We start from the raw sequence: 12,459 nt of genomic DNA on the forward strand, positions 1-12,459 counted from the left end.
TTCCTGTAGAACAGCAGCGGAGGCTTCCAAACTATGATGAGAATGCCAGGTGCGAGTTCCATTCTGAGGCACCCGGGCACAATGTTGAGGGTTGTAGGGCTTTCAAGCATGTTGTCCAAGACTTGGTGGACTCCAAGATCATCAGTTTGGCACAGATCATGGAGGGGGATGTCAACCCTGTACCCAGGCAGGGTCCTGTAAAGATGAAGATGGTGAAAAAGGTCAAGAAAGGAATGGAGATGACTGAGGAAGATCAGTTAAAGGTTCCCATGTCTGTGGTCCCAGAACCTCTGGTGCAGGATGGAGTCTTCCCTGTGGTTGATAATTGTTGTGCGGCCGTTGCCACAGAGGGGTGTGTATTGATGGGAGACACGACCCAGAAGATGAAAGAAGTAGAAATGGACATTGGAAAACTTGAAATACCCAGTCAAGCAATCGAAACCGTCCAGGTGGAGAGCGCTCTTGTTGTCGAGAAAGAGAAGAAGCTGTCCATTTCTTCTTATAAACAAGCTCTAGAGGTGGTGAAGAACCAAGAGGCCCGAGGTTGGGGCAGGATCATCGACATAGTGGTAAAGGCAAACATGTTCGGGATTGGTTATCCAAATCAAGAGTCGTCTAGACCAAACGGAGGACGTCGTCCACCGTACATCTTTGTCAGTGCAGGAATGTTGGATTCTGATCATGCTTGTTCAGTGAGTGAAGAGGTTGACTGTGACCGCGAGCTCGAGCTGTGGATAAAGTCTTGCGTGCCAGGCGATTGGAGGGCCTCCAAAAGCATCACTGTCGCTCATCCGGAAGTGTAGTATTTTTGTTTTAATTCTGTTTGCATGAAAGCCATACGTTCTGCCCGAAACGTACTGGTCCATTGTAAGGGCCATCTCATGTGTTTCATTTTGCAACGTTTTGCATCAGTAATAAATGGATGTTTTTGTGATTAAAAACGGTGTTCCCTGTTTTTCATTTTTTGCAGTTTTAAAAAAATAAATAAAAATGGCAATGTTTTTCGCTTTTCTTTTGAACTTGTCTCGTTCCAACCTCAAAAGTGATTACCCTCCTGATCTCATCGATAACAATTTGGTTACACCTTTGTATGACTTCGACAATTCGATCTATCATGCCGAAGGAGAAGGCGAAGAAGATTGTGATTTGTTGGAATTAGCCGGGTCGTTGAAACCAGAGGAGAAGGTGATTCAACCGCATGAGGAGTGCTCAGAATTGTCGCTCCAAGCACCGTCGAGGTCAGAAAGCGAATATTGAGGCCGCTTCAGAGGCAAGTCAAGAACAGGATGGTATATGTGCGCCCGGTTGTATCTAGATACACCAAGGTAAGATACCAATGTCGTGAGGCACGAGTTACCATGGAGAGAAGACTGTCCTCCAGGGAAGCGGAAACCGGTGCTGAAAGATGAGAATGTGTGTGGACTGTCGAGATGTGAGCTGAGCTAATCTAAAAGATGAATTCCCGGTACGTCACAACGAGGTATTGGATTGATTATAATGCTCAGTTTATCTTCATGGATGGCTTCTTGGCCGAGACCAGATTGAACTGTTGCCAGATGGTATGACGTAAACCATGTCCATCACACAAGGGGCACCTTCTGGTTATAAGGTGATGTCGCTCAGTATCGAGAAGGCCGGTGCCAAGTATCAGAAGTCTAGGGTGACTTTGTTTCGTGATATGATTCATCGTGAGAGCAAATGCCATGTTGATGACATGATGGCAAAGTCCCAAGCAGAGGAGGGGCATCCGGTGGATCAAGTCGTTTGACAGGTAGAGATAACTCGTACTGTTGAGTTCGAATTAGCGCACTTATGGAGTGCTGCCCAGCAAGCTGCCGAGGCATGTTGCGAACGAAAGAGGAATCAAGGTTGATCCTGCAAAAAAAAAAAAAAAAAAAAAAAAAAAAAAAAAAAAGAGAGTAGTAGGAAACTCTGATTCTGATACCTTCCGGGGAAGAAACGACTGCTAATCTGGTACCTGACAGCCCTTAAAGGGTCTATGAGGTGCGTATTGAGTCAGTATGACTAGTCTTGTCGAAAAGAGCATGCAATTTACCTAAGCAAAAAGTTTATCGACTGTGAAACAATACACTCACTGCTCGAGAAAACTTGATGTACTTTGGCATAGGCTGCTCGCCGATTGAGACAGTGTATGCTGGTTCATACCACCTTGTGGATGTCCAAAATGGATCTGATCAAGTATGTGCTTGAGGAGCTAGCATCGAACGGACGGGTTGCGAGAGGGCAAGTGATGTCGACTGAATACGATATTCAGTATACCTCCTAGAAAGCAACCAAGAGGAGGATATTGTAGGGTTATCTCGCCCAACAGCCCACTGATGATTATCAACCAAGGAAGTCTGAAGTCCCTGATGAGGACATCTCGAGGTACTCGAATCGAAAGATTGAGAGTGACCGATCCCGGAGGAGGGGCCTGACCCCGAATCCGAACGGGTTTTGATGTCTGATGGGGAGAGTTTAAAGAGAGTGAGCTAGTGCTTCCCCGATAACATGTGAACGCACCAATGATAGTGGCTGAGTACGAAGTTGGTATCCTGAGTGTCGTGCTTTGGTACGTGCATCTACTGGGGCAACGCCTTCCTCATGCGGTATGGGATGGAAGTGATATTGCCTGCTGGAGGTTAGATTTCATTGTGAAGAGTCCGGATGGATGATAAGTTAGAAAAGGGCGAGTGGATGAGGACTCGGTATAACACATTGAGCCTAGTTGAGAAAAGAGGCTGACAGTTACTCGTCATGGGGCAGTTGTACCCAGTAAATGAAGCGTGTTGTTGACCGAGAAGTGCGACCTCGTGGGTAGCATGGAAGAGATGTGGTGTTGAAAAGGATCCTTCCTCCTCAAGACGATCGTGGGGCAAGTGGATAAACGATTATGAATGTCCGTTCGTGGTCAAAAAAGGTCTCCTCTGACAGAGCCTTGTTGCTGACGACCACGGATGATGAGGATTTTCCACCCCCCTGTGAATGTGGACGCAGTTAGAAGATACTTCGTGAAAAAAAGAGACCCGCTGGACAAAAAGAATAAAAGAGTCCAGGCAAAAAAAGGGCATCCCGGCGAACCAAGAAAAAGGAGAAAGGTTCGGGCAAAAGTTAGGGATAATAAAAAGAAAAAAACTGTACACCCGGCAAGTTGAAAACCCCACAAGGGCGACTTGGGCAAAAAAAGGGTATCCCGGTGGACTGAAAACCCGAAAGGGCGGTCCAGGCAAAAGAGGGAATGAAACGAACAACTGCGTCTGACATGATCGTCTGTGCTCATGAGGACTTGGAGAATCTCCGACAGAGACCGATCGGAAGCGTTTTGTTCAGAAGACAGAAAGTGCGGAAAGTCTTGAGGACATATGAGGTGTAACTGAGTTGGAACCCGATAAGATCACAGTTTCACGTTGCCATTAGGATAGATTTTTTCCTTTTATGTGCAATCACCTCTTTCCAGGGTTTGCTTCCTGTGTGTTGCTCGGTTGTGAGCCATCTTTTATTCTAGTCAATAAAGTGCGTGTTCAGTCAAATAATTTTGTTTTTGTTTTCATTACCGTTTTGATTACGAAAACATCCATTCGTTTTGATAAGAATAGTTGCATTTTGAAACATAGAGGTCCCTTCCGATGCATGCTTATGAGGTTGAAATCTGGAAATCCTATTCGGAATTTTGAGTGACTTAGGCGTTGAAATATCGGAACGCCTGAGGCATACCTGGGGCACGCTTTTATCTGACGATTGCTGATTGAGGTACTGTTAGATATCTTCATTCACTTACCGGTGGTACTGTGAACCCTTGTTGACAAAAAAAAAATCCCGGCAGAGCCTGATCAGGGGCAAGGGATAGTTGAACGGTGAAAAGACAGTGGAGGATTACGACGACGGTCCTGGAAAGTTAATCAAGAAGACTCTTCAAAGTCTGATGATTGGAAAGTTTGTATGAATACCAGGAGTTCGATCTCCGTGGAGTACGGACGAGATTGGGAATACAAGATGATGGAGCAGAAAAGTCCAGAAGCGTCTGGGAGTTCGTAAAAGAGGGAGAGCCGACACTGTGGGTGGATGATGGATGCCGCAATTCGGCGACTCGGCAGGTGTTCCGTGTCCAATAAGTTGTATTTCCCCAGTAGGTGTGAGAGGGTTACCTCCCTAACAGATTTGAGATCAGTGTCTCCTCAGCGAGCCAGAAGGTTACTGCCTTCCCAGTAGGGTTTGTGTTGATGGTTTTCCCTCAGCGAGGTCCCCAAGCGGATCGGGTTCGGAGAAAATCACCCCCAGTAGAGATAAGAATGGGTTGCCTCCCCTAGCAGGGTAATCTCCAAGCAGTTCAGGTTCGATGGAGTGCATCCTCAGCAAGGTTTGTCTTTCCCCAGCAGGGTGGAAGTTGACGTGATTATAAAATCCTCAGCACAGTTCCTGGAGTTCCCCGGTGTTGTCTCTGGAGGAGACGTGTGTTTATGCATTCATCATTTAGATAAGCATAGCATATTGCATCATTAGTGCATAGCATTTCCATGATCATGGGGCATTGTGTAAAACAAAAAACAACTCATGCATCAACATTGCAAGCATGTCCATTAGCCCTAGACCGTGGTGACCAGCTGAGATTGGGTTGTTGGAAAGAGTTTAGCATCGCGCCATTGGATCGGCTTCAGAATTGGGTTCATCAGCATGGTTGAGAGGTTGGTGCTTTCCCAACAAGTGACTCCTTAGTTGAGTGGGTATCCCCAGCAGTGTTACTCCCCGAAGTTGGCAGCATCTTGCAAAGCTTGGGTCCATTCCCTTAGCAGAATTGGGTGTGTCTAATCTCTCCATGTAGGGTCTACCCCTTAAGCAGAAAGTGTCTACCATTTCCTTCTGCGCTCCCCACTGAGTTATATCCTCGTGGATGACGGTTGTTTCCGTTCCCTCCCTAACGGGATGGGTTTTCCCTATTGAGTTCTGTCCTCATTAGGATGAGTCCTGTTTCAGTCTGCCTTTTTGGATCGATCCTAAACTGGTTTTCTTTGTGGGCTGTCTCTTATGCTTCCCTAGGGCATAGATGAATGATTGCTCACTAACCGGCACTCATTCATCACATCCTCAGCGGAATTTGTGGCTTCTACCTACAAACCGGTAGTTGTAAGTCCTATCTTTGTGGTTTTCTACCTATTAACCGGTAGCTGTAAAATCCCACTTTCATCCCCTTGGCAGAGTTAACCCTGTGTGCTCATCCTATCAATGACTGATTACTTTTCCGTGGTTTTCTGCCTACTAACCGGTAGATGTAATCCCCTCTTTGTGGTATTGATAGTCTTATCCCCTTTGGATACTTGCCTTGATCAAGTAGTATTGTCCCCAGTGGGTCTCCCCCTTTCTTTTGGGTATTTGCTCCGAGTTAGCAACTTTATCCTCTTTTGATTGGTCATCTTGTGCATGCCTAGTCCTGGTACCCTGATGCCTTTCTTTTCGGTCGTTTATCCATTTAACAACCTGCAACCCGGTTATAGATAGTCTTCCATGCGAGTGTATTATCTACGTTTTGACGGTTATAGATAATATATCTCATGCACTCTTTGGTCAATCTTTCGATTGTTATCCCCAGCATAGGTCTTTGGCATGCGTGCCGGCTCACGTATCATTGTTTTGCTATCTTCGCCGATGCTGATAGACATGAAGTTTTCCCGATTTCCAGATCGAAGAAGTTCTCAACAGTCAGGACGAAGAACTTGTGGCATTCCAGGCCAGTTTTCCCGGTATCCAGACCGAAGTGGCGTCCAGGCCAGTTCCCGGTATCCAGACCGAAGTGGCATTCAAGCCAGTTTCCGATTTCCAGATCGAAGAAGTTCTCAACAATCAGGACGAAGAACTTGTGGCATTCCAGGCCAGTTTTCCCGGTATCCAGACCGAAGTGGCGTCCAGGCCAGTTCCCGGTATCCAGACCGAAGTGGCATTCAAGCCAGTTTCCGATTTCCAGATCGAAGAAGTTCTCAACAATCAGGACGAAGAACTTGTGGCATTCCAGGCCAGTTTTCCCGGTATCCAGACCGAAGTGGCGTCCAGGCCAGTTCCCGGTATCCAGACCGAAGTGGCATTCAAGCCAGTTTCCGATTTCCAGATCGAAGAAGTTCTCAACAATCAGGACGAAGAACTTGTGGCATTCCAGGCCAGTTTTCCCGGTATCCAGACCGAAGTGGCGTCCAGGCCAGTTCCCGGTATCCAGACCGAAGTGGCATTCAAGCCAGTTTCCGATTTCCAGATCGAAGAAGTTCTCAACAGTCAGGACGAAGAACTTGTGGCATTCCAAGCCAGTTTTCCCGGTATCCAGACCGAAGTGGCATCCAGGCCAGTTCCCGGTATCCAGACCGAAGTGGCATTCAAGCCAGTTTCCGATTTCCAGATCGAAGTGGAGTTCAGACCAGATTTCCGGTGATCAGACCAACATTGATACTCTCATATTTCGATGCTTAGTGTTCAGACTAATGTGCGGCGTTCAGGCCATGGGTATTCCTATGTAACCATTTATTTTGGTATTCAGGTCAACTTCCTGTTTCGGTACTCAGACCGATTTTCACCGTACCAGATGGATTCTTCTTTTGAGATTGCTTCTTTGACGATGCTGACAGGCATTGTTTCATAGGGATTCATGATCAAAATCCGGGTCTTCTTAGTATTTAACCATCTCCCACTACGATCATGTGAAGAACATCCTGCTTCATATTCTCTAGTTGAAGACGCTTAAATAGGGGCAACTGTCATACCCCGATTTTGCTCCTGAATTTTTTATGTTTGTTTGGCATGCTTGGCCTAACCTAACTTTGGTTTTACATGAGGTTTGGTTTTGATCCAAAGTCATGGTGTTGTGATTGTGGATACCTCTATGGTCTGGGTCATCTGAACAACCAAGTTTCTTGTGTTTCTAACCACTTGCCAGTCATGTTATTGGTTCATGGATACTATAACCTTATGGTCTTATTTCATGGTTTTGTTCATACACATTATCAGTCAAGTTATTTTTCTTTTCAAGAGTCAAACATTCAAGTTATGATTAAACCAACTGTGAAACCAACTTCAAACCATTTTGTTAATCCATTTCAATTTTATTTCATTACATTTGATTCCATACAAGAAAATACAAAATTTGGCATTTTTTGACCAACTGTTGACTTTGGTCAACAGTTGACTTTTTGGTCAACTTTGACCAAAGTCAACTCAAATTCATTAAACCCAAAAATTCACCCATAATAGTCCATTGAATTCCATTTACGAGAAAAATACAAAAAAAATGAACTTTGACCAATTTGTTGACTTTGGTCAACAATTGACTTTTTGGTCAACTTTGACCAAAGTCAACCCTCACTTGCTTTTGCCCATCCAAACTTGGCATGACCCTTTTGCTTCAATGTACATCCCATCCTCATGTTTATTGATGTTTTCTTGGTAGCTTCCATTACAAGTAACACATATGGTGCACCATGACTTTGTAGCTTTTGGACCATTAACCATTTGCCATTGGTCTGCCCTTAACGGATGACCAAGGAATCCTCTAACAGTCCAACCATGTCAGTGCTTATCACCCTTGGCTTGAACCAAGAAATAGCTCATGATACATGTTTGATCCACTAGCCCCATTGCCTTTTTGTTTTGCCTTGCTGCTATTGGATAAAGGCATGAGGAGTGTGCTACAAAAAGGGCCTACTGCTAGATGAAACCTTGCCCAGGCCAAATGCAACCACCAAAGTCCCAGTTAGCATGGAAGAATGGAAGGAGTTGTGTACAACAGAGGTTTCACTCACCAAATGGTCTTGTAACGACACCATGCACATTCTTGCCAAACCACATGTCAAACCTGCATTCAACCTGCAACAAGTGATAATTATGTCCAAAACCATATCAGAGGTTGCAATGAAGCCATGGAAACGCCCTGCAGTAGCTCACAAACCTTGACCATGAACATTGCTTTGCCCTGCATATGCCAAGTCGACTTGCAGCCTTGTTTGATCATCATCATCAATTCATGTCCTGTACTCATGGCCATGAAAACATGCTGCAATAACATAACCTGCACCTTGCATCTCGAACAAGAGGACTACCTAGGCCACCATTTCATCAATATCCTGCTGCTTTTCCTGGCCCCTTTCCATTTCCAGCACGCGGTGTTACTCTTCCTACAGTTCCAGTACCTGATTCTCAACCTCCCGGTGTTACTCCTGTGGGCCCTGTTGGTATTTCTACACTTTCTGCTTCCGGTCATCACTTTAGGGGAACTCCTGGTTTGCAGGCAGAAGTAATTTCAGAACATGCTGATGACAAAAATAAATAAATGCCATTATGACTCAAAGTGAGGATGCCGCTAATGATCAACTAGATGCTTGGACTGCCCACAAGACTGAAGCAGGAATTATGTACTATTATAATTTCAATGGTAGATTTGCCTGGTACTGATTGGCAGTTGGTCTCTACTAGTGATGAGAGAAAATATTATTATAACAATGCAACACGACAAGCTACAATTGAGAGCATGAATGCACTAAATGGTAACTTATTATGCAGCAGTTCTTGCTCTGTCAATGCAGCAGCCCACTCAACAATCCTGCTGCTGCAATCATGACACATCCTGCAGAAAAGCCAACCCACGACCGAAGCTAGTCAACTGGTGAAGCAAGTGAGACTTTGATCTGCAAAGGCAACAAACCCAAGGTCAAGGTCACAAAGAATTTTCCTATAGCAAGGGGTTAATGAGCCATGACAAGCCAAAACATGGTTGAGTTGTGATCACCTGGTGAAAGCCTTGGCAATACACAATACTGCCATGTGAGATATGACAGGCCAAAACTGGCACAGAGTGAAGCATGACATTATACTTGAAACCAAACCTGTCTCAACCTATATGCAACAGCTTTTGAAGCGAAAGCTTAATCAGCCTACAAAGGTTATTGAGTGTATAAAGGGTCAGCCAACTACTGAAGAGTACTATGATTTGTATTTCGAAGCCGAGAAATACAACAGCCAGATATCAGAGGCAGTTTTGCTGTCACCCAATGCTCAATCATTTCTCAATATTGGAAGAGTTGTTGTAATAAAATCAGAATCAGCCCAGGACCACTTGCTTGCGTGGAAAATGCTTCAGGTGGTGGGAAATCACAGGACAAAAGCAGTACATTTGACCAAGGTTTTTTTGTAATGCCAAAATCAAGACGTGGTCTTTTAGATGAATATACTACATCTGTTTCTGCTCGCAAAGGAAGAGGTGTTGTCAACATCAAATTGCCCCATCAAGGTTCTGCTTGTGGAATGAGCTATGAAGTCCGTGAAGTCGATATTAAAGAATTCCTATGCATATGCAGTAGCAAAATTAAGATTGACCAAGTTGGACTTCTTGAAGATGTTAGCAGTTCTGTTTACGCAAAGACTGTTCAGTTGCTCCAGGATTTGAAATCAGATGGAGAAATAGTACAGACTTCAGACCCTTACGCACCAGTACTACCGGCTACTGCATCTGGACGTGATTCCACATCTCCCCAAGTGGAACCATTTCAATATCCAAGCCAACTTTAAGTCTAGTCAAGTTTGTTTCAATGACTAAGTGCAAGTTAACAAACACCCTGCAGCCATCAATCCAAATATGATCACCAACATCTTGGTACTGGTCCACAAACACTTGTTGAAATTGTTGAGGGTCGACACCCATTTTCCAAGACTATTTCAAATGCCAAGCATCCTGTTATCATTGTCGGTGCTGGGATTTGCTGAACCGTGGAGTTCGGACGACTCAGATGTTGTAAAAAGGGGCCAATGTAAATCTCTGCAACATAAAATCAACGATTAACCGACAATTAACCAGTTTGTAATAGAAAATTCTAAAGCAACCATTTTGTACAGCCTGGAACAGGGCAGAATAATTTAATGCTTCCTTCCGCACGTCCCCCAACTTTGGGAAGTTTGTCGATTAGGCCTCCAATTCAGCCAGTAAATTCAACTGCGATGAACCAGCAAATGCATGCATCGTTCCTTCAGCATCCGGTACGTGCTGGAAGCTCAACAGCCTCGCATAATCTTCAAATGGTTCGTCCAGATGCAAGCTTTCAGGCCGACCCCTCCATGTCATCTGGTACTTCCAAGTTACTCCGTAAGGGAGGTGATAGATCTCCCAAAGCTCCTGAGGATTGGACCAAAAACAGTAGTAATTATTCAAACATGTCCGCGGGATTAGAGAATATAGGCACGACTCGTGATATTCCAGAATCCTTCACTCGTCCGTTAAAGCTCACTAGATTGAATGACGGAAGGAAATCCTCTCTTGCTTCTGGGACTTCAGATGTGCCTGTCTCCAAAGGATCATCCCATGTTCTTGGAAGTAGTTTATTACCTGCACCTGCAGTTCCTAAAGCAGAAGCGCGGAACCCTGACCAACAATCTTCACAGCTTCCATCTGACGTGGAGTCTGTTTTGCTGCAACAAGTATTGAATCTAACACCGAAGCAATTGAGTTCCCTGCCACCAGAGCAGCAACAACAGGTCATCCAACTCCGACAAGCTTTTAAGCGAGATCAGATGCAACCTGCATAACAAACAGCTTACCAAAACACCCTGCCATGGACACTTCCTTATAAGTCCCTGCTCACTTCAAGCAACCGCAGTTGATGCCAATTCAACATACCACTCACTCTTCTTCTTGAGAAAGCCCTGTAAAAAGTCAAAACATTGGTGAAAGCTAAATATGTTCTGCTACAAAAGTGTAGAAACTCATTAGAATTCAAAAGAATTGATTCATTTATGTGGCTCACCTCAAGCCAAACAAAATCCCAAAAAACCTGTTGAACCATGTTTGTTACCTTGCAACTCAACCTACATGTCACCTACTGCAGCCAGTCTATGCATTAAAACCATTAACAATCACTCTTCAAAATATCCATTATCCCAAGTCAAACCAAGCTCACCATTTTTTCACTGCAGTAAAAAGGGACACATTAATCAGTCAATTTGCAAAACCTACAGTGCAAAATCATTAACCAACAGTCAGAGGGCAAAGTCCAAAAACATCCCAAATTGGTATGAGGTCAAAGCAGAGAGGAAAGTTTGTGAAGGATACCTTTTCTTAAATCTAACATGGATAGGGCAATTCAATTTCTGTGCATCCAAAGTGCTTTGCAGAGTTGCTTTTGAACACAAGGGCACCAATTTGTAACCCTAATTCACATAATATAAATAGGGAGAATGAATCAGTAACCAGGGGACCTAGAGGCGGAAAAGAGGAGCACAACAAAAACCCTAGAGCACCACAACAGAAACAAGGAGGCGAAAATCTGAGAGGAAACCTAAAGTCCCAAATTCGTTTACCTGGAGGCCAGTTTCTTCACATCCTTCACCACCACCGCAGTGACACTCTGTAAGGACCTCTCTTTCTCTCTCTTTATGCTTGTTGTTTGATTTTTTTTGTGAGAGCTGAGAGTGATTAAAAAGGGTTCATTTGAGTGCATTTGAGAGACGTTTGGGTAAGTTTGAGGGATAGTGATTCTGAGAGCAGGGAGAAATCTTCGCTTGAGAGAGTTTGTTGAGAGCGTGAGAGAGTTCGTGAGAGGGCCATTGTTGGGGAAGGTTGAGTTTGTGAGGTGGGAGAGAAGAAGACGAGTCTCTGTTTTCTTTTGTTTTCATTTCTTTGTTTTCATTTCTTTTTTTAATTTAATTTTTTAATCAAATTTGTTTTGTTTAACAGAGATAAAAGATAATAATAAACAAAAACTTAAAAAAGGTTTTATATGTTAGTTTTGTTCTTAATCTTTTTTTTATTTATTTTTTCATTCCGGTTTATATATTTAAGGTAGCACTTTAGTAGCATATAACCCTGAGTGGTCTGGTGGAGAAGGGCAGTGTGTATGTTCTTGAGTGGGGTGGGTTCAATACTCATGTGTGACCTTTTTTTTGGCATTTTATTTCTTTTAGCTATATTATTTTTTTTCTTTTAGCATTTTAGTTTCTTTTTATGTTTATGCCTTTATTACACTCATATGTTCATTTTGTTAATAATGTAAAGTTGTTGTATTTTAATTCAAAACCATTTTAAAACTATAAAAATCATGTTTTCCTCAATTTAATATCGAGCCCATTTTTACACCCTTGTAAGTCGATTGCTTTTTAAGCATCGCCATCAACCTCACATAGCTTACTCTTGGGCTTTCTTACAATGAGCCGGTTCCCTTACACTTACACTCATACGTTGTTTAATGCTCATTCATTTCATTTCTTTGATTATTTGATTTGATCGCATACTTGTTTAAATATCTTATTGTCTGATTGACTGTTGCCTACTTGTATGATGTATGAGGCATTTATTTATGTTGTTTGATTGCCATGACAACCCCCATTCATAACAAATGTATCCCTCACCCATGAAATGTATAATATTCTTTCATTCTTTATTCATCTGTTAATACAAGAATTAAAATGAACATTCGATAACCATTTCAAAACAAGATCAAA

General features: G+C 43.5%; 1 protein-coding gene across 1 annotated transcript; it reads left to right on the forward strand.

Annotated features, from left to right (window-relative positions):
• Positions 1 to 9,557: 9,557 nt before the first annotated feature.
• Positions 9,558 to 10,580, forward strand: LOC127123363 (uncharacterized). The gene is made up of 2 exons (XM_051053587.1): positions 9,558 to 9,571; positions 9,846 to 10,580. The coding sequence occupies exons 1-2, from the start codon at positions 9,558 to 9,560 to the stop codon at positions 10,546 to 10,548; spliced, it is 717 nt and encodes a 238-aa protein (XP_050909544.1). The 3' UTR covers positions 10,549 to 10,580.
• The last annotated feature ends 1,879 nt before the right edge of the window (positions 10,581 to 12,459 follow it).

The sequence above is a fragment of the Lathyrus oleraceus genome, chromosome 2 (genome assembly GCF_024323335.1).
Source record: "Lathyrus oleraceus cultivar Zhongwan6 chromosome 2, CAAS_Psat_ZW6_1.0, whole genome shotgun sequence".
NCBI classification, from domain to species: domain Eukaryota; kingdom Viridiplantae; phylum Streptophyta; class Magnoliopsida; order Fabales; family Fabaceae; genus Lathyrus; species Lathyrus oleraceus.